Source organism: Hetaerina americana, unplaced genomic scaffold (assembly GCF_022747635.1).
Source record: "Hetaerina americana unplaced genomic scaffold, ioHetAmer1.1.p SCAF_8, whole genome shotgun sequence".
Lineage (NCBI taxonomy): Eukaryota > Metazoa > Arthropoda > Insecta > Odonata > Calopterygidae > Hetaerina > Hetaerina americana.
This window is the reverse complement of record NW_027287427.1, coordinates 80,246,550-80,269,216: the sequence shown is the minus strand read 5'-3', so window position 1 is coordinate 80,269,216 and position 22,667 is coordinate 80,246,550. Positions and strand designations below refer to the sequence as shown.

The 22,667-nt window shown below is 36.2% G+C and overlaps 3 protein-coding genes across 3 annotated transcripts in view; 2 read left to right on the top strand and 1 right to left on the bottom strand.

The window, feature by feature from the left end:
* Nucleotides 1-18: 18 nt before the first annotated feature.
* Nucleotides 19-15,881, bottom strand: LOC139697877 (AN1-type zinc finger protein 2A-like). Its single transcript, XM_071596739.1, has 6 exons — nt 15,617-15,881; nt 15,494-15,536; nt 15,231-15,414; nt 10,012-10,166; nt 7,946-8,054; nt 19-3,184 (listed from the first exon to the last, which is right to left on the bottom strand). The coding sequence occupies exons 1-6, from the start codon at nt 15,669-15,671 to the stop codon at nt 2,975-2,977; spliced, it is 756 nt and encodes a 251-aa protein (XP_071452840.1). The 5' UTR covers nt 15,672-15,881; the 3' UTR covers nt 19-2,974.
* An 813-nt stretch (nt 15,882-16,694) lies between these two features.
* On the top strand, nt 16,695-22,113 carry LOC139698150 (transcriptional regulator ATRX homolog). Its single transcript, XM_071597074.1, has 5 exons — nt 16,695-17,115; nt 17,560-17,640; nt 17,711-17,891; nt 21,497-22,034; nt 22,106-22,113. Exons 1-5 carry the CDS (start codon nt 17,069-17,071, stop codon nt 22,111-22,113), a joined length of 855 nt encoding a protein of 284 aa, XP_071453175.1. The 5' UTR covers nt 16,695-17,068.
* The window catches only part of eIF5B (eukaryotic translation initiation factor 5B), a 213,901-nt gene continuing 213,287 nt past the window's right edge, over nt 22,054-22,667 (top strand). Inside the window, exon 1 of the mRNA XM_071596911.1 lies at nt 22,054-22,393. Coding sequence (XP_071453012.1) covers nt 22,118-22,393 — 276 coding nt within the window. The 5' untranslated portion in view covers nt 22,054-22,117. The remainder of the gene's footprint in view (nt 22,394-22,667) is intronic.

Here is a 22,667-nt window from a genome sequence, read left to right as displayed (position 1 = left end):
CAACTTGAGGCAGAAAAATGTCATATCAACACAATATAACATCATACAAAAATTCTTGAAATGTATCTCATACCACACATAGCTAATATATGTATACGCTGATAAAATAGATAAATATTATATGACATACAATAAAAGATATCTCAGCCGCTATAAGCAACTGTGTATTCAAAGCATATACAACATATGTACAATTTTCATCTTAAAATTTATCTAAAATTAAGCTCAATTGAAAATATAATTATGTACACTATAAATATTGGGAGAATGTGTAAACATTTTCATAAAATTAATTATATTGTTCAGCATCCACAGCCAAATTGCTGTCTGTAAAAATGAAAACTAACATAGTCATTCTTTAACATTTCTAAAACAATCACTAATACATGGGAATGAATGTCTTGACCAATATTGTTTACATTAGGGATTAATAAATGGCCAATGTCACATTCCAAGTAATTCTATTCATTTCTCTTAATAAACAATCCAGGAAATACATTGTTTACGAGAGATTCAAATAGTTTAGAATTTATGACAGCAAAATCACCACTTCCAGTGACTTTCAAAAGCGATTTAATGTAAACGAATTTCAAAAATTACCACTCACTTCCGAACACTGCTCAAGGATACATAATTGGTCATTAGCACCCTCTCCATTGTGCTTACTGCAGTATGCATTTGGCAAGTATTATAAAAATACATTACAGAATATTTTGCATGAAATTCAATTGCAGGCTATGTGGTAATGGTCCGGAAGGCATGAGATAAAGTGAAAGTCAGCACTTTCAGGGAATTTATACGAAAAAGATTTACAAAAACTGACAGTGAAATCTAAAAATTAATGAGCCAAAAAAGAAGTGCACATACTACTTGAATGTTGTGAGAATAATTGTGTGAATCGCTATGCATGAACTTCATGACTCGTGGGCAATGTGTACTCAGGTGCATAGAGATATCTGTATTTAAGAGTGTATTGCAGTGGATACACCGGCAATCACCACACAAGGTAAAAGGGGGTCACGTCATTAGACATCCCTCTGGTTTGGTTAATTCCATACTAAAGTCACATCATTCAGAGTAAAAATAACAGGGTACCAACAGGATTTGAATACATAAGTAAGTACATGTTTATCACAACTGCTCGCTATCTCGGAATTAACTCAAAACAATTTTACAATAATGCATGAATGACAACAAATTACATGTACGAGGGCCCCATAAACAGCATCCAACTTTGCTTTTACCTCCTCGAATTTCTTCCCATCCAAAAACAAAAAGCAAATTACCGAACGATACTGCTCTTTTTTCCATCTTAGCAAAAATCACAAAACACATCTTACTCGAATGGCTGCCAAATTCAAACTAACCTTTAAACCCATCTGAAATTTGTTTCACCACTGTTTGATAGATGGCAGCACACGATGATAGCATAAACTTCTCTCAGGAATGCCCTCTGTCGTCAAACACAGGTACTTATTGAACTGCCCTCGTATGTACCCCAATCTTTTTATTATCAGCCTGAATTCTACAATCAAGTTATGATGGAAAATATCAGTGCAAAAATTCAAGAAGATAAGTGTCCAGAGAACTAAACTGATGACTGTCTACAATGAAAAATAACCTTGTTCTAGGGGAAATTTTCAGTACCAAGAAAACTAGGTTGACACTGGCACTGTAGTAGCAGTACCTAAGATTTTAAACAAAATTTTTCACAAAATCAGAACCAAAGGAAGTTACCTTAATAGATATTTTCCAGTACTGATGCCCCAGTACCAACCTTTGAAAATTGGAATATTAAGTTCGCCATGGCATCCTTTTATTACATTAAATTAGGGAATGTTACATACCCATTGTTTACCTAAATATTCAGAACTTTTCTACACTGCCGTTTAGCAATTCAAATGTTTCATGTAAACTACTTGCTTAAAAATTATTCGCAAAAAAATGATTCTTGATTGGAAGTTCTAATGTTGTCACCTTTATAAACAATTAGCAAAATACAGACTAGAAACTTGAGGTAATGTTAATTTTTGAAAGGGATATGGCTGGCTTTGAGAAGGTTTAGCAGATCAAAACCTCAAATCACATTTACAGATATAAAAATTATGATGTCCAAGGATAGAAGCCAACAAGTTTTAAGAATATACTGTGATGATCTAGTTACACACATTTTGACATCAGAGGTCACGTCAAACCAATCATCATAAGAATTCACATGGGCATGTTACCTCAAAGATAACATTCATGTCTAAGAGATGTTTTAAACCTATTACCTTATGGTTGGCAGGTGAACTTACTCCCTTACTACTCATATTTACTTCGCCTTGCACTTACGCTTTATGATTTAAGAATTGGGTATTAAATTTGTCAATTTATACCAAATATTCTCTTCAATTGCCAGATGATTGCTCAAAAGTGTTATACAATCAATTTTCACTAAGCATGTATATGCAATCGTAAAATTTAAATCAAGCATTAATTTAGCATTTTAAAAGTATTATCCCCCCTTAGTACAATGTAGAAATACAATCATAATCAACTTCACCCTTTTGTCTGGGTAAACATAAATTTTTATCAAAGTAGAAAACACAAGTACTGATCTATTTAGCAAACATTTTCACAGACTGTTGTTCGCCTATGTTTCAAGTTAATAAAAAACTGCTTCAATTCTAAGCACCTCTTAAATATGCTGTTTAAGGACTGCAAGTAACTTTAAATATACACAGGCACATGATACATATTGCTTTGGGTACTTTGTTTGGATTTGGAGGAATAAAACTTTTATCAAAATAACCATGCATACCAAGACAATTTCTTCCGGACACAGGAAAAACATCCTTAAGGCATTACACGAAGTACAGGAGGGGAACTTTGGAGATTTGACTTCCAACTGCATTCCAGAAATGCACTCCTAAGTTATTTACTGCCTTACTCAATGCATCTCCATAACATTGAGATGTTCATTCCTAAGCAACTATGACACAGCACACCTTTCCTTAAGAGAGCTTTGGGGAGGGGGCTGCACCTGACGAGAGCGAACCTCTTGTTCCTGCTCACTTTCAGCAATCGCCCTCGCCAGCATCTCATCCTCTTCCTCAAGCGTCAGCCCTCTTGGCTCAGGAGCTTTCATCTTATCCTCTGCAAGGGATGCAGCGAGAGCCCTCGACAGAGCCTCATCTTCACTCTGAAATCAGAATTGATTGTTGCATTAACAATTATCCAATAGAGCCCCATTCCTAGCAAAATATATGTTTTACCACTAGTCGAAACTTCTTGCTCATTGATTTTTTCACAACAAAAAGAAAGTGCTTGGAGATGATTTAAGAGAATATTAGGTGCAAAAACTGTTCCTTCACGGCTTTTTTTAAGCACTGAGATGTTTTTTAATGCACAATACTTTTCACGCAGTTCTTTACAATATAAAATAGATATTTAAAGGTGATATTACTGTTTCAAGTATTAGAAGAGAGGGCATGAAGATTAGCAGAGTGAAAATGGAGTATATAACGTCAAAAAACAAGGAGGACATTGGTATTAAAATCTAGGAATAAAAGCTATCATCTGTTAAAGAGTTTTAATGAATTGGATCAAAATTAGAAAAGACAGAAGCAGAAACACAGCTGTGAATAAAATATGAATGAAATAATTGGAGAAAAGTAAGCAGGGAACAGGAAGGTGCACTGTAAGATGAAAGGAAAGTCACTGCAAGTCTGTGGTGAGACCTGTAATGCTATGGTACATAGAACTGGCCAGTTTAATGAATCCAGGGAATGGAAAATGGAAGTCGCTGGGATAAAGATGTTGATATATATGTAAAGTGTAACCAGGAGGAAAGTACTCATTGGAATCACTTCTTGGCATTAGCCGAAAAACAAAATAAAACTATAAAGGTGATTCTTGATTATTTAGGATTTGAAAACATTGCTGATGGTTTCCTGCATAACAAAAGTATAATTTGCCAGCTATAATTTTCCAATATCTTTGAAACTGGCAACCAGTGGCTAGACAGTAAGGGTGCTTTTCTAAAAGTCAGAGTTTAAATATAACAGCACCAGGAGTACTACATTTAGAGAACATGAGGTGACAGAGATTACAGTTAAATCATGCATTGGTAACATTCCACAGAAATCTCATGAAGAAGCTAGCCCATGGCTCTAAAGAAGAGTCACCTGCAGTCACAAGTAATGCTAAGGTGGTGAAACAATTGTGAAAGTTAACCATTGGGTGTCATTATTGTCAAAGTTGGAACTTATCTTACAGAGTGACCAACATGTCTTAATGGGCACCGGATTTTTCAGAGAAGTTGCTTCAATGATTCCCACGGGGGCATTTGACAACTACAGTCACAACTTTTCTCTTTGAAACCAATTATAAAGAATTTCATTATCATGCTTATTGTGACAATCTTGGTGTCTTAATTTGAGGAGTTTCAATAAATGAGGTGATTTGCAAAATTACCAGGTGACAAAAGAATAAAGTAAATAATAATGGCAAGGGTAACAAGTGAACAAGAATGAGGAAAGGAAATAGGTAAGTTAAGAAAGAAAGGAAGAAAGAGCAGGTAAAGAGAAGGGAAACAAACACTGGAAGATTAAGCTATCAAAGGCAATAAAAGTTTGTGTGTATATATATATATATATATATATATATATATATATATATATATATATATATATATATATATATATATACACGAGTTAGAAAATGGAATGTAGAAGCATTAAATGGTTTGAAAAGGAAGGAATACAAACAGGCGGTAGAGAAAATCATGGAGGATGGTAAAGAGCTAAGTACTATCGAAGAAAAATGGGAAAGTTTCAAAAAAGGGTTGTCGAAAGCCGCAAAAGACACTATTGGAACCGTTAACGCTAAAAAGACTAGGAAACCATGGATCACGGATGAGATGATTACAAAGATGGATGAGCGGCGAAAATGGAAGAATGTAAATACAGAATTAGGCAAAATGAAGTACAAAGAATTGAACAATAAATTGAGGCGTGCAACAAATAAAGCAAAAGAAGCATGGTGGAAGACGCAGAGCGAGGATATGGAAAGTCTCCAGAGGAAGGGTGAAATCGGTGTGCTGTACAGCAAAGTTAAATCGTTATCGGGAAGTAAGAAAGGAAGAGCTATGCTAACAGTTAGAGATAAGACGGGTAAGTTAATAGTTGACGGAGGAAAGATCCAAGAGAGATGGATGGAGTATATAGAAGAACTGTATAGTAAAGAACTCAGACCAATAAAGTTAGACATTGAAAAAGAAAATGACGTAGAGGAAGACAGCTTAGGTCCAGGCATACTAGACAATGAGATAGAAAGGGCATTAAGGGAGATGGAGCTAAATAAGGCCGTGGGGGTAGATAACATTCCCGTGGAACTTTTAAAATGCTTAGGAAAATTTGGAAAGAAGAGGCTATATGGGCTGATCCGTAGTATTTATGAGGAGGGAATCTGGCCGGAACACTTTGTGAGATCAGTTTTAGTTCCGATTCCGAAAAAGGTAAAGGCCACGTCATGTGAGGACTATAGGACAATTAGTTTGATATCCCACGCAGCTAAAGTTGTTCTCAGGATCATAAACAAAAGGATAGAGAGTAGGGCAAATGATTACTTAGGGGATGATCAGTTTGGGTTTAGGAAGGGGAGAGGTACGCGTGATGCCATTGCAGTAATGAGATTATTAATCGAGAGGAATATAGAACACAACCAGGAGGTATTTGCCTGTTTCGTAGATTTCGAAAAAGCGTTTGATAGAGTGAATTGGGAAAAACTAATGAGTATATTGCAGAAAATAGGAATAGATTGGAGAGAGAGGAGGCTAATCCGCAACCTGTACATGTCTCAGACTGCTCAGGTGCGGGTGGGAAACGGGGAGTCCGGATGGGCAGTGTTAGGAAGGGGTGTAAGGCAGGGTTGCCCATTATCGCCGTTGCTGTTCAACCTGTATGCAGAGGAAATGATCAAAGAGGCATGGGAAGAACTGGAGGTAGGAATGAAAGTGGGCGGGGAATTCGTAAAATCAGTTAGGTTTGCTGATGACCAAGCTTTAGTTTGTCAGTCAGCCAAGGGGCTGCAAGCATTGCTGAGTGAAATAGATATTCAGTTATTCAGTGCGACAGGTATGGGATGAGAATCAATATTAATAAAACAAAGGTTATGCGATTTTCTAGAAAGAAAAAGGCCAAGCTTAACATTAAAATAGGAGGGCAAAAACTAGAGCAGGTAGAACAGTTTACGTATCTCGGTAGTGTCTTGGACCAACACGGTCAAATTAGTAGGGACGTAAGGAGAAGAATTGCGCTAGGCAAAGAGGCTTTCACAAGGAGGAGGGAGTTGATGACGGGGACTTTGAATAAGGATGTTAAGAAAAGACTCCTAAAAACTTTGATATGGAGCGTAGCTATGTACGGTGCGGAAACGTGGTCATTGAAGCAGGAGGATAGACGTAGATTGGAGGCTTTTGAAATGTGGGTGTGGAGAAGAATGGAGAAGGTGAAATGGACAGAGAAGAAAACAAATGAGGAAGTACTTGGTATGGTGGGCGAAGAGAGGGGTTTGTTGGGAGCAATCCTATGGAGGCAGGAAAAGTGGATGAAGGGGGTGTTGACCGGCAGTGGGATGTTGAAGACTGTGATAGAGGGTAGAATGTTGGGCAAAAGAGGAAAGGGAAGGAACAGGATAGGGATGTTGGACGGGATGAAGGGAGGAAGAAAGTACTCAGAGATGAAGAGGGACCTGATATAGAGTAGGATGATGGATTTTGTGTTTTGTTTGGAGTAATAAAGTATTTGTTTGGTAGTTGTGTCCATCCAAAAACCTACCTTAACCGGTAGATTACCATTAAAAAATATATAAATATATATAAATATATATATATTTATATATTTATTTATATATTTATTTATAAATATAAATATATAAATATAAAAAATATATAAATATATATAAAAATATATTTCTTTTTCTTTTCAATGTGCAAATTTGTGCTAAATGAATTTATGTCTGTCTATGTGTATTTGTGTGTACATATGAATGTAACTATAAGTTTAATGCCTAATATAATATGTATATGACGATGGGTTGAATGGAAGAAGGGACCATTAGGTCTCAATTTCACCCAAATAAAGACTTCTATCTATCTATCTATCTATTTATCTATCTAAAGGTTTGAGAAGAACTGAAAATTCAATAGGCTAGACCCCACCTACTGAATCCTATTTGGTCCCTGTAAAAGTCATGCTCTCAGTTTCCCACCTCACCTCAAATACCTTGGGTTATCCCCTTAGCTTGAAAAGAATAACTATGTAAACAATGAAAGGGATATCAAACTGTTAATGTGCGATCAATAATGGGGGATTCTTATGAGTCATAAATTTTCCACACACTTTAATCTCCAAATATTCCCAGCATACTTAATCCACACCCGCATGTTTCCCTAACGTATTTCTCCCCACATAAATTTTGAGTTTCACAATCAAATTCATGGATTTCATGCATTATTCTTCCTATATGGTGGAGATTTCAGCATGGAAAAGTTGAAAGGAAAGTTACATAACCGCCCTCCACAGAATATTCACCACTAAACCATCCAAATTTCCCTGCTCACAAGTAAATTTCCTTTAATCATGCTTAAGGAATAAAATGTAACCTATTGGTGACACTTTTATGTTTACTTCAGGACTAGGATGTGAAAGGTGAGTTTCATAGGAAAAGGTCAGGGAAAGTGAGATAATTGTGTCGGTGGACTAACTGCATGGAGGCACTGCCTGCATACAAAGAGAATGATAAAAATCGGTCACGAAATTGTCCCACAAAACACAGTTAATGGGCACTCCCTAATGTCACACTGTTTTTGTGACAAAAATAGCACACCTCATCTCAGCAAATACATCCTCTGAGAAACACCTTATGAGGTTCCAAATTCTTAAAAACTTGGCATAATCACCATTTGTCCTTGAATAGCTGAAAGTGGCGGGGCAGGTCGTATGTTCCTGGGTGATTTTGATGTTGAGGGACCAGAGGCTTGCTTAGCTGTCCTGAAAATGGCTGCTTCTCTGAATAAACAAGTACACAAAACATTAAAAATTTCCCTCAACCTTTCAATTTATCATTATAGTGCATATGACAGAGCAATGAAAGACCTCAAGAAATAAAAGGCATCAGGAGTTCACAAAATAAACCGAGAAATAACCGAGGCACTCAGGGTCAAAGCAAAGGATACCCTCTCTGGAAAAATTAAAGATAATTACGACAGCAAAAAACCTGAGAACTCTTAAGATAAGTGTTATAATTGCAATATCAAAGAAACCAAGATCATATAAATGGAAAGAACACAGAACATTGAGCCTTTTTTAAAATTTCATTTAAAATACTTACACGGATAATTAGCTGAAGAGTATATAGTTATAAAGAGAGCTTATAAAGTTTATAAGAATGCCTTATGAAAAACCAATTCGGATGCATGAAAAACTGAGGAGCAAGAGAGGCAATACTCAGCTTGAGGGTTCAGGCCAAAAAAATAATACAAGTAAACAAACCATTATATGTGGTATTCATGGACTTGGAGGTCTTCCACAACATCAAAAGAAACAAGATGTTCAAGATACTAGCAGTGCCTGGAATGGACTAAAAGGACAGAAGAATAAAGCATCACTCCTAGGAGAATAAGGTTACAACCATGCAAATGGAAAGAAAAAAGGAACCAAAATAAACAAAGGGGTTAGACAAGGATGAAACCTCTTTCCAGCACAATTTCATGTACATCTACAAAAGGCAATAAAAGAACCACAAGACAATAGAACTGGGCATCAAAAGAGGCAAGCTGAATCGCAAAGAAATTAATATGCTCTAACTCACAGATGATGTCACAGCAATAGAGGAAATGTGCAAGGGTGCAAGGATGGAAACCTGCAAGCAACCCAACAATATACAATGGATCAAGTACTTCTGGAATAAAACATGTGCATTAATAGGGAGAAAACTAAAATCTTTGTGTGTGGAAGAGAGAACTTGAAGACAGATATCAAAATTCAAGAAGTGGAATTAGAGTAAGTAGAACCCTTTATCCACCTGGGCAGCAGTGCAACTTGGGATGGAAGAAGTTTGACCAACATCAAGCAAAGAATGGCTCAAACTAAGTTGGTGTCCAGGAAAAAGAGGCGACTACCATTTTCAAAGAACCCTTAGGTTGCAAACAAGGTAGCAGTTTGTCAAAACATTCATATGGAGCATGACACGTGGAACATTGAAAAGTGGGCCAGCAAAGTAAGAAGCATTTGAAACATGGTGCTAGGGCACAGGTAAAAGGAATGAGGAAATGTATAAAAGACAAGAAAAAGATAGCACCAAGCGGAGGACCCTACGACAAAGAAAAATTTGATGGATTAGACACACCTTAAGGCATGATAGATTAGTAAGATGCAATAGAAGAGAAAATAAAAAGGAGGATCCTACGTGGAAGACCAAGGGACAAGTGCACACAAAATATTAAGGACAACCTAAAACAGAAAAGCTATTACTAAGTGAGAGAATAATATTAACAATACACATACCAATAATATAATAATAATATAAACAATATTAAAAATAATAATAACACTAAATAGAGAAGAATGTAAGCCTGTTGATGATGACACTTTTGAAATATTTTCCCCAATTCTAAATAAACCTAAAGTTTTCATTTCACTGCCATATTTGGGACTGTACGAGCACCATTGAACTGTTACATTATTAAACTGACTTCGAAGTAAGAAGCAGGATATATTAATAAAACTTTTATAATTAGTTAGTAGCTATTAGCAGGTAGGTAATTAGCAAGTCATAGTTTCAATATGTGTTTTTTTTTGTGAAAACTGAGACTTAAAATTACAAAGTGAGATATCAAAATTATATAAATATAATCATTCATTTTAATTACCATTTACTTAGATTGTTTTAACGATATAACCCTATGGTTTCTCTCTTTCAAGACGTACCCTTAAGTGTACGTCATAAAAAATGCTAAAAACTTACCCTGCTTTGGAAAGATTACTTCCTGGTGAACCCTTGCATTGATGATCCTGTGGATGCCGATGCTTTAAACAATAATTCAACTTACAATCACGGCATAAGACAGGAATCAATTCCTTTTGCTTGCAGGCCTTTACATTACATCTATTGGTAAAAACCTGGAAAATAAAGCTTCAATGAAAATTCAAATGCAGCTACATGCAAAATTGCTCTTTGGATATTAAAGGAATCCAACAAGGACAATAAGCACTATCATCACTATACAAAACTTCAGATAATTACAGAAGGACAGATAATTATGCACTCCACTATGCTTAGAAATATGCACATGCAAATATACAAACATAGATGGAAATAAACGCTCACTTAAAATATGGCAGTCTCAACCAACTTCATCAGAGTATGATGAGTGCCTGACAGGCAGATTAGGAGAACAGAGGATATTGGGGGAGGGTTGAGGATATACAGTAGGATGTGCACTATGGATGATTGATTGCCGAGGGAACAGGATATGAAGCTGTCAATTAAGCGTTTAGTCCATGAGGTTGGAAGGATTTAAATAGTCAAATGCAAGCTATTTTCAGTGTCCTTAACCAGAAAATTACTGTAGATGGGAGGGAGGAAATAATAGTTACATTGTACAGTAATCAAAAATTTTACCATGGGTGGCTGCATATCAGGGAACTGGGATGTAAGCAGATGGGGAGGATGGGCTTACAGGTACATGTGTGGCTGTTCTTACTACTAATTGCAGGATGCCTAAACGGCAGTTTGTACAATTTAGAAACATAAAGACACTATCAAAGCAGCTGATGTGGCAAAAGGGGTAACAACACTGACCTCTAGGAAATCGAAAAGTATGGAATAAATGGAAAAATTCATCTCAGTGTGGATTTATTAAAAACAGCAAACTAGAGGTGATATCCAAGATAACAATTTGTAAGAAAGCAAAGGTATTCCACGATGATTCAGTGAAAGGAATGCCTAGAGCGTAACAAGAGAAGTTTAAAGCTAGCAGTGGTATAAAGGTGGTTTGAGAACATTCAGATAATGACACGAATCTGTATCACTATGCATTTAGAGGCTGCCAGTTCCGACTCAGAATCATGGAACAATGTACTAAGGTGAACGTATATTTCAAAGGAAGAACAAAAGGAAGATTGGCTTAGGCCCTAAGCTAATGAAATATCCCCATCCTCCCTATTGGGGACTGCAAGATCAAACCTCTGCTCATGTACTATTCAGAGAATACATGAGTCTTCAAGACGAACATCAATATTAACATATTCTATTGTTTCAGGCTTCACTTCGTGGAAGTAATTGATATCCATTATTGAAATAGAAAGAAAGACTCGTACTTTTCCACAGATTTTATTATACGGCACGACGCGTTTCACCGACTTGCGGCATCATCAGGTACCTGATGATGCCGCAAGTCGGTGAAACGCGTCGTGCCGTATAATAAAATCTGTGGAAAAGTACGAGTCTTTCTTTCTATTTCAATAATGGATATCAATATTAACAGCAATCTTAATGCTATGTCAAGATTGAATGCAAAAGAATGAGTTTTTTTACTGTAAAACCGGGTAGTTTTCCACTGAATTGATACACAAAGGGTTTCCTCTTACAGTTAAAGCCTTATCCACAGGAGAAAAACCTTCTGATTAAGGCTCTCCTTGTCCTTGACAATGCTCTGCAAATTCTCCAGCATTAAACGATCATTTGGTGGGTGAATATAGCTTCATCAAGATAAAATATTTGCCCCCATAACATTCCATGTGTACGTGATCTCAAGCTTCAAAATATTATACACCAAGGCTATGATGATTTCAGTAATGTATTGAAATTACCAATGAAACAGAACTGACCCCAAAATAATTCTGGAAGAACCATCAGAAATGGAGTCACCTGATGTTCTCATGGAAAGTGACTTGCCTCTCAACCAATACTCTCTCCCCCCCTCCTTTACTTTTCACATGCGACAATATCACTTTTTTTAAGGAAAATACATGCTTTTCTATTTTTAATTTTTAAAATTCATACTGTTACTCAAAAACTAACATTATTATTTGTTAAAATTTACCTGATAATTTCATGTATTTACAGTTAAAATCATTTTTAAAATTCTAGTTCATCAGAATCAGGAATGGGTTAATCAAGTGTCTATTATTTCAAAGAGAAAACATTTCCTTGGAACTCAAATGGGGCTCTGGAATTTATTATGGTCATATTCCCAGCTATTAATGAACTGATATAATTGAAGTTTATGGAGGCAGGAAAAGTGGATGAAGGGGGTTTTGACCGTCAGCGGGATGTTGAAGACTGTAATTGAGGGGAGAATGTTAGGCAAACGAGGAAAGGGAAGGAACAGGATAGGGATGTTGGACGGGATGAAGGGAGGAAGAAAGTACCCAGAGCTGAAGAGGGACCTGATGTAGAGTAGGATGTTGTGTTTTACTAGGGGTCACAAATTATTTAATTAGTAATTATGTCCATCCAAAAACCTACCTTAACCAGTAGATTACCTAATAATAATAATAATCATTGAAGTTAGTGGGAAACCTGTGTAGAATGAGTTAATCCACAAGCACTGAACTGCACTCTAAATGTAGCTTGTATATCTAATTAAAAGGATGAATAATTAATGGAAAAAGTGTAACAAGATTTACCTGGATATGGTTAAGCTGTGATGTTTTCAAATTCTCCCAGTTTGAAAGAAAAGGAGAATACTGAGATCCCAAGAGATTGAGTATAAAGGCTAGAGGTTTACTGCTGGGTGCTCACAGCTTATGTACACCATTGCCCGCATTTAGATCAAAGTTCAGGGGAAACAAGAAAGATCAGCATATTCCTCTCTCTCTCATGACCTCTTCAGAGTGAAACATATATGCGGAATATATGAACAAGCTAACAAAAACTTTAGTTATATTTTAAAAATGTATAATTAGCCCCATTGCAACATGGTATGAGAGATCATGTAAATAAAATTAGAAAGATTAAGTCAAGAACAGATAGATTTAAAATGTTATTGATCCCATGAATGGTATGGGATCAGAATAATTTTACACTACTGTGATATGGGGGGATAGTATTTTGTGTCAAGACCAGGCGGGGTGTAATCACCTCCTGCCATTGTGGCTTGTAGGGTACCATTTATAGTATAGAAATAGCTTCCCTTTTCATCCCATTGCTCAGTTGTCTACGCTGATGTGAACAAGGAGCTAAGTACAAAATTAAAAAGTCTCCAAAATTCTTGTCTGCGATTCATCTTTAATATGCGTTTTCATGAACGTGTAACTCCTTACTATAAAATGTTGAATTGACTAAAACTCGAACAGAGGAGAATGCTTCAAAAGGCCTCACAATTATTTAAAGTTCTGAATTCTAAAACCCCTTCTTATTTATATGAAAATTTTATATTCAATTCACTTACAACAAAGAGATCTACCCGCATTACAAAAACATTCCATCTTCCCAAATACCGCACGGCTATATATGAAAAGTCATTCAGTATTTCATCATGTAAACTATGGAACTGCTTGCCTAATAAAGTAAAATTATCCAGGAACACATCCAAATTCAACAGGAAAATGTTTGAATATCTGTCTACCACACTACCAAAATGACCTATTACTGTTCTATCAGGCTAAATATTTAACTATTGTTCTTTGTATTTGTATGTATGCATTGTACTATATGTTTCGTTCAAATGATGTTAAATTGTGTTTTGTGACTGGTTTAATTACCTTATTCTATGCATTATGTAAACCTGTTTCACTCCATAGGTTTCAAAACCTCATGTAACATGTATTCTGCTCCAAGGGACTTAGCTCCCAGAGCAATAAAAATTGTTTATTATTATTATTGTCCCACTGATCGCTGGACTTCTATCCCCTTTCCATGGATGGAGGTGGCAGCATATTGAACTATACTACTATGAACCAGTAGATTGGAGAAATAAAAAACTATAATGAATATACTCTATCTCCCTCAAAGGCATAAAATTTCAAATGCACTATCATTACACACCTCCCTTATATTATGGATTTCAATTATTTAGCGACATAACTTGAATACTGTGTAGCCCAATGCATTTGCCATTTTCTCTTTTCTAAACTTTAATTCACTCATTCATCAATTCTCTACATTGGGATATAACTCAAGACTACCAACAACGGGTACTATAACACTGCAACTTTTCCATTTAATTGGGTGCTGAACATGAGCCTCTTTTTGTAATTACATTTACAATTCAAATTATTAATTCAATCTAATTAATAGATGAATCGCCATCTCATGTAAAATATAGTACAGAGTTGACAGTTATCACATATATGGAGTCTATCCAATCCATCAATCCGATTATATCCAATTAGTAATATTACAAATTACATATGTTAGAATGCACAAGAAAATATTTTAATCAGATTGTATTGGAATAACAGGAGTGAAAATGAAACCAAAATAAAGACTACAGCGGTACGGTTTTGAACAGTGTGTAATGTGCCCCGATTCATTAATGCTCACGTTGTACAAAGGGTTACGGAAAATATCAAAAAACAATCGAGATGGGCACCCGAGATAGTACAGGGTGTGATGGAATCTGGGAAAGATGGCTCTTAGCCTGATTTCGCTCATAAAACAATGCATAAATTTGAAGTGCCACAGTTTGGCAAAAATCGGCAGGCAAATACTAACTGGAGGTTGGTCAAAAACATCGCATAAAAATACCAAAGCAAGGAAATACGCCATTGTTCCTCAAGATATTATGACATTGTGACATGATAAGGTCTGACTTGACTAATGGCATCATGATATGATGACATTAGACAAGGTGTGAGTATGGACTTAAAGTACCATGCAAAAGATTTTAGTCAAGACAACATTGGTGGAAAGGGTGGAAGAAAGGATTAACTTCTATGTCACATAGGTCGTAGGGATTGCATCGTCGATAGAAAATATACAGAAAATACAATAACATTTTCTCACGGACCCATACGCAATGTAGGATTATATTAACGTAAGGGACTTGCCCGAATGCCATTTTTTGCAGGGCGAAAGATGATACCATATACATTGAAATGTTGATTTCTTTGTCCGGCAATACTTTTACTTAAGTTCTCAGATAGATAAAGGAGACTAATGAAATGACAATTAACTGCTGGAAAACTTCATCAAGCAAAATATTTTTAAAATTGGTCAAGAAACACAATAATAGATACCTTCCGTCGAGACTGAGCAGGATCAGACTGGCAATCGCTGTCAATGTGGGCTCCAACAGCGATGTCGGGTAACTGACCACGTTTTGTGGGTATAGGAATGTTGCATAGAGGACACACAGGCACTTGAACATCTTTTTGGCTTGCTGATGGGCAGTTATGATTATTGTACGTGAAATGGTCCTGACTGTATAAATTTTAAAAATTAACATTCATACAATCACTTCCCTACTACATGTACAAGTGTTCAAATGAATTCTACTTACCAGAAAATATTTTCACAAGCATCACACTTCATCGGAAGAAAATCTAAAACAAGAAATTTGAAATAGAATTATGTAGATAATAAATTGGTTTTACGATGCAGCATTTTTTCACTAACAAATTACCTAATTTCTTGCAATTTCCTAGATGACAGTGTTTACCGAGGTGAGGGAACTCCATTTCACTTTCGGGTCGGCTGACTGAACGAATGGTAAAATTTCCGAATCCTCCCCAATATATCTCACCTTCTAACAAGTAGTTACATCACGTAGTGTATACCCAAGTTTCAGGAATATTCAAGAATGATTACTCATGAGAGTGACAAAGCAGAATGACGGAATTTCAGATTTTATTAAGAGCAGATTTTTCATAATTTCACCAGATTTTCTAAAAAATTTCACTTGAGAGCAAAAATTAATTATTTAAAAAAGATAAAATCCCCTTGACGTACATTTAAATACAAGAAGTTATCCTATGATTGCAACGGTTGCGATATATCTCTGTGGACAATATCGAAGTATCGAGTGTTATCGAAGACAACCACAGTCCGTCGTTGTGGCTCGCAGGGAAGTATCAGACAAAAAGAATGAAATGTTTATGTCGCTGACATGAATAGACAGCTTTGCAAAATGTTTTCTCACTATGCTTTTGTAGTAGGTGGTGCATAATAGAAACATATTTATGCCCATAGTCACGTCCTGGCTTATTTTACCATCCGCGATAACGTTGGAAAGACTTGTATGTATGGCCTGCGATTATTCATAGAATAATTGAACTTTGTTTTTTTCTGGTTTTTTTGCCACGTCCTGGCATATCAGGTAATTCGTGAACAGAGTCTGCAAATACCTAGTCCTATTATTTGGAGCGTGAAAAAGTACGGAATCTAGCGTACTTCAAACGTCATATTGTATGGGTTGACAAAATGTCATTATTTATTCAATGAGTATATAATGGTGGCAGTTGTATTAGATTTTTCGCACTATATTTGATATTATAGAAAGGTTTGATTAGTAGAAGCAACTTCATTTCCTGATCGAAGGAAAACGTGAGGTGCCCGCAGAAATACATTGGCGAAGATAGAGAACTATGAATGTGGCAATTTCCAACGGTCATGCAATAAGAACAATAATATTATTTTACCACAGTTGCACAATGACGGAGATATTTATAATTAGAAATCGTTAGTCGCTTAGACGTTTCACTAAGCGATTGCTTGCCGTCTCGAGTGTATTTTCGGATTTTCAAAAAGATATGTACATCCGAGACTTTTTAAGGAGGCCCTACATATAAACATCACATGAAACATTTTTTGAACCTGTTTCGAATATTTCCGTACTACAGGAAATTTTGGGGTTCTTTCACCCCGAAATTAAATGAACGCTATCGAATTTCGTGAGTGATTTTTTTTAAGCATGTGGTACTGCTAGTACTCGACAGATTGTTAGGGGGCTCGTTTGTTACGTCGAGATCTGCTCAGCTGAATTTTGTTAGAATTAGTTAGCCTCCTGCATTTACATCGAATTAAATAAATTCTATTGTTGCACCAAGAGCCGCAACCCTGTCCACAATAAAAGATAATGGGAAAGGCGAAGAAAGGAAAGAAAGGTGGAAAAGAAGAGGAAGTGTAAGTTCGGGGCTTAAGTGTGGTCTCTAACTTGTTTCAATATTTTACTGTAATTATGGCCATGATAATGATTTTCCGCTGCCTATTTTCTCCAAATACTTGGTTCTTAGCAAGTTGATATTTTTATGAGCAACATTTTATATTCGGCTGTCATAAAATTAAACCTATCCATGGGGCATGACATAACCTCCTCTAACAATTAATTTAAGAATTTTTCCCTTTATGTGGGAGGTAACAGGGTGCTCAAATCAGATTTAGTAATTAAATATGTCATATTTAATGAATTACGCCGTCGCAGCTTGTCGGGGTTTTATACCTTAGGGGTAACATATTTCAGGCCACTGTATCAACACTTCTAGAAAATCATTACTCATTTTTACTGTGTACCTTTTTTTCAATGTTTTGAATAGATGGAACGTACCGTTTTTTCTTGTATTTTTATAGTGACGATGAGTGCGAGATCGAGCCATCTACTGCAGTTGAAAGTGTTTCTACCAAAGGAAAGGATAAAAAGGGAAAGTCTAAGTAAGTGAGAACCGGGAAGAGATGATATCTCGTTCATCCAATCGGTTAATGTTTACTCTTTTTCGTTTAGACCTGATGAGGAAGATGATTCCCAGCTCATTGAAGAAGATGATGCTCCATCAAAAAAGAAAGGAAAGAAAGAAAAGAAAAAGAAAGCTGATGATGATTTAGATGATTTGACCAAGGATTTAGAAAGCGTTTCCATAGTATCCGGCGAAAAGAAGGGGAAAAAAGATAAAAAATCAAACAAGGTATGGATGTATCCTGCTTGGGATGTGTGTGTATCGAGCATTAGTTGAGACTTTGATTCATAGTTGTGTGAACCCATCAAAGCATGGGCTTGTTTTTCAATCAAAATGACCTTAGCTGTCGACGCACCCTAACGATAACAACTGATTATTGTTTTTCCAGAATTATTTTGTAAATTATTTGAGTGATGTAATAATTTTATGGTCTGATCTCTGCTATATTGTTACTTTTATTTGCTACTAAGCCTTTCTCGGATATCCTTATGCCCTCTTGAGACATAAACTTTTGAAGTAGAGGAGAGCAACGATTGCAGCTTATAAATGGTGAAAATATAGAGAATGTTTTGAAAAATTAAGAAAATTATGACTCATATTAGTCCGATTTTCGCAGTTACAATTTAAAGGGTGAATCATTCTATGCCAAATGCTGTTTGAGTGGTGGAGGGGTGTGGCCGTATTGGGTGGGTAGGTGTAATTATTGTAATACTAGTTATTTGATAGGCCAACCAACATTTGAAGCTATTTGCAGCGTTAGGTACGGAATGGGAAAGATTAAATGGGTGGTTGGTAGAATTATAATGAATGAAGAAATCATGGAGAGGATAATGGTATTTGACATAACCATAATATTGTGGGTACTACAATGTCTTTGGCCCTCCATCGTGTTGCCTTGAGTTTGCATTCCTATTTAAGGAAATATCTTTTGTTGAGGTAGTGTTTGTATGAATACGTTCACCACATATAAGTGCCTGATTGATTCGCTGTGAATATTTGAGGTAGGCTGTGATTATTTCTCATATCCCTAGTCCTTTTCAGAACCACATTTTCTTTTTCTTGTAGGCACGAATGCCATTCTTCTTATACTCATAATCGTATATCCATTTGCCCTGTTGATATTTGATTCATTCTTTGCTATTTCAATAGCTTCATATACCTATTTGTCAAGGAATGATTTTCTGCCAAAATGACTCTAATATCATCAAAGGTGCTGGGGTGTGCCACATGACTAACCAGGTATTCCAGCCATTCCTTGCGATGGCTAGCAGTTTACTCTTCACTGGATTTTCCTTCTCTGGATATCATTATTCTCCCAGTGATGAACTGTCATATTGTCAGTTTCCTAAATATTGGAACTCTGCAAGAAGATATTTACTTGTTATTTGAAATATGAAAAAATATGATGAGCATACTGCAGAGTTAGTACCATGTTAATGGTGGATGTTAATAAAAAGTACTCCAATAATCAGCCTAATGTTCTGAGAGGCTTGTTTTACTTAGTTATTTTATATCTGGTTTTTGGATTGTTATTTGGGAATCTGAAGTGTTACAATTGTTTTACAATTATGAATGTGTCACCTACTTTCATTCCTATCTCATCATTTTTACTGTTTCATTTTCATTTATTATCGAAAGCAAGGGTGACAATGGACATCCCTGTCTTTCTTCTCATCCTAACACTGCCCATCTCGACTCTTAATCCACCACTTGCACTTGAGCAGTCTGAGACATGTATGGGTCGTGGATAAGTTTCATATCCATCCAAATTATTTCTCTCTTTTCTGCAATACATTCATTAACTCTTCTCAATTCAGTCCATCAAGTGCTTTCTGGAATGAACAGCATGGAAAAGTTCATCATGACTACATTCTATATTCCTCTGTAGAAGTGATCCCATTCTGCTTTGACATCTGTCATGCCTCTACCCTTTCTGAATCCAGACTGATCATCCCCTAAATAATCATTTACCTTGCTCTTTATCCTCCTGTTGATGATTCTAAGTGCCCATTCAGTAGTTCCAACTCAGCTTACATTTCTGTAGTTCTCACATACAGTTGCCTTTCTATTTTTTGGAATTGGAACTAACACTTCTGTAATGAAATCTTACGAATTAGTTTATAAAAACTCTTCCTCCCACATTTTTCTAAGCCCTTAAGTCATTCCAAAGGAATCATACCTATCCCCACTGCCTTGTTTGATTTCCATTCCCTTAATGCTCTTTCTATCATGTCTAAGCTAAGGTTTTACCCATCTAAAACATATTCACTTTCTGTCTTGACTTGCTGGCCTAAATCTTGGCCATGCATTTGAGATCCATTAGTAATGTTTGGCTGGTTACAACAATCAGGAAATTTATTCAAATATAATCTACAATATAATATTATGGGGATCAGCTGCTATTTCTCAAACCATCTTTAAAGTGCAAAAGAAGGCTATTAGAACTATAACCAGGAAACCTCACAATGCTCCATCAAGGCCTATTTTCTATGAATTAACTTTGCTATCACTCCTGTGCATCTACATTATGTTTTTAATTCTTTATATAAAAAATAACATTGGCAACTATTCTCTTAACTCTGGCTATCATCATCATTACACCAGAGGAAGGAATGATATCCATTATGGGAATATAAGCATTGAAATTAGGACCCAATGAAATGGGCATCTGATTATATAACAAACTACCCAAAAGTATCATTTCCCTTTGTATCAAGGATACTAAGGGAACATGCATTCAGGCATAAATTAAAAAGATATCTGCAGCGCAATATGGTCTACTTGGTTGTCGAATATCTCAACAAAATTCCTGACCAGTAAGTTCATACTTTTAGTTTCTAGCAATGGTCATGGTCTGATTCATGTTGGAGATGAATGATTTGTCTGAATTTGATATTGCACGTGCATGTTACAGCCAATGTTCATGGGTTTGTGCCCAACATTTATGTAACAATGAGCATCATTTCTTTAATGTATCTTAATTGAGCCTTTGTCTTTGCTCCTTTATGACGTGCCTTATATCATGTACATACACCACCCACCTGGTATTTTTGTATTGTGATCTCTAGGCAAATAAAAAGTAATAATAATAATAATTGTTGTATTCTCGTCCATTTTCAAAGAACAGTTTTATTTCTAATTTAATATGTTTACATCAGTTTATTATTATCTAAAGGGGAATAACATCTTACATTTATGTTTTTAGAATATAATGAAATCGAACAAATTGAGTAGCTTCAGGCGTGATGTGGTGGAAGTCGAACATAATGAATAACTGATTGAAGTACTTTTCCACTTGATAAATTTTTTTTTATTTTACAACCGGGTTTCGTTGTATTACATCATCATCAGGTCAGGACCTGATGTTATCCTTAATATACGGGCATGATAGTAGATATTTTTTAAATGAGCAAATTAGTAATTGATGCAGTGAAACATTCTTGAGGGTGCAAATCTTGGGATTAGCACTTAGCTGAAACTACTTTTGAAGCATGACTCAACAGTTGTACGTATTGAGAGGCAAACAATTCGATTTGGTGTACATGTAATAAAAAAACAAAACTGAAATTCTTGCAGGAGCTCATTATTTAAATTAAATAAAGGATTAAATGTAAAATGTTGCAAGTTAGTCACAATGCTTTAATTCAGAAAATGAGTGCAAACTATAAATGAGTTTCTGGAGTATAAATGAGTGAATTATGAAAAGTTGCTCAATGCTCTGAATGGTATTCATGAAATTAAAGTTGAGAATTCATTCATCATAATCCTTCAGACTGGAAAAAATATTTGAGCAGAATGATGACTAACACCCTTTTCCTCTATCCAAACATTAGAAAGAAGAAAAGCCCAAGGTGGATGACAGTGATGAAGAAGTGAATGTTTCAAAAAAGAAGGCCAATGTGAAAAAGAAGAAGTCTGAAGCCCCCTCGGATGACAGCGATGAAGAAGTGAATGTTTCAAAAAAGAAGGCCAATGTGAAAAAGAAGAAGTCTGAAGCCCCCTCGGATGACAGTGATGAAGAAGTGAATGTTTCAAAAAAGAAGACCAATGTGAAAAAGAAGAAATCAGGAGCCGCCTCGGATGACAGCGATGAAGAAGTGAATGTTTCAAAAAAGAAGACCAATGTGAAAAAGAAGAAGTCAGGAGCCACCTCGGATGACAGTGATGAAGAAGTAGTTCCCCGAGCAAGTGTGAAACCAAAGATGGGATTTGCACTTCTTGCTGTGGATTCGGATGAGGAAGAAGACACGAATACCATGGAATTCCAAGAGCCATCAGAGGATGAGGAGGAGGTGGAGCAGGCGAAGAAGGGTGCAGGGAAGAAAGGTAAGGGTGGTGGGGGTGCAGGGAAGGCAGGGGGGGATGAAGATGGTGGGGCCGGAGGGGGCAAAGCAGGGAAGAAGGGCAAGAAGAAGCGAAAGAAGGACGCGGAGGATGAGGAGGACATTGAGAAGATGCTGGCCGAGTTGGCATTTGAGTATACAGGGGTGCAAAAGGAGGAGGGTGCAGCAGATGGGGCCAAGAAAGAGGGAGAGGCTGGGGAGAAGGATGTGCCGAAGGGGAAGGAGGGGAAGAAGAAGGGGAAAGAGGATGTGGATGCCGTGGCACAAGCAAAGGAGGAGGCAGGAGAGGCTGCGGAGGGGGAAGGAGGGACTGTCAAGACAGCAGCACAGAAGAAAAAGGAGAAGAAGGAGAGGGAAAAGCAGAAGAAGTTGGCCTTGAAGAAGCAGGTGAGTGTTAGTCTTAAAAGGCTAGAAAGGGAAATATTTGAAATTGATTATGAACAAAACTTGAAATTATTTATAAATATATCCTAAATTCTAATGTATTAGGTTTGTTCAGTGGAGAGTTATTGAGAATTTGTTTAATGGAGTCAAATGAATTAAACTAGTGGCAAATACACAGTGCTATACTAAGCTAACAATATTACATGAAAATAAATTTTTGTGTTGTAAATAAAAGTTATAATATTGTAAATAATATTTATGATAAAATTATGATCAC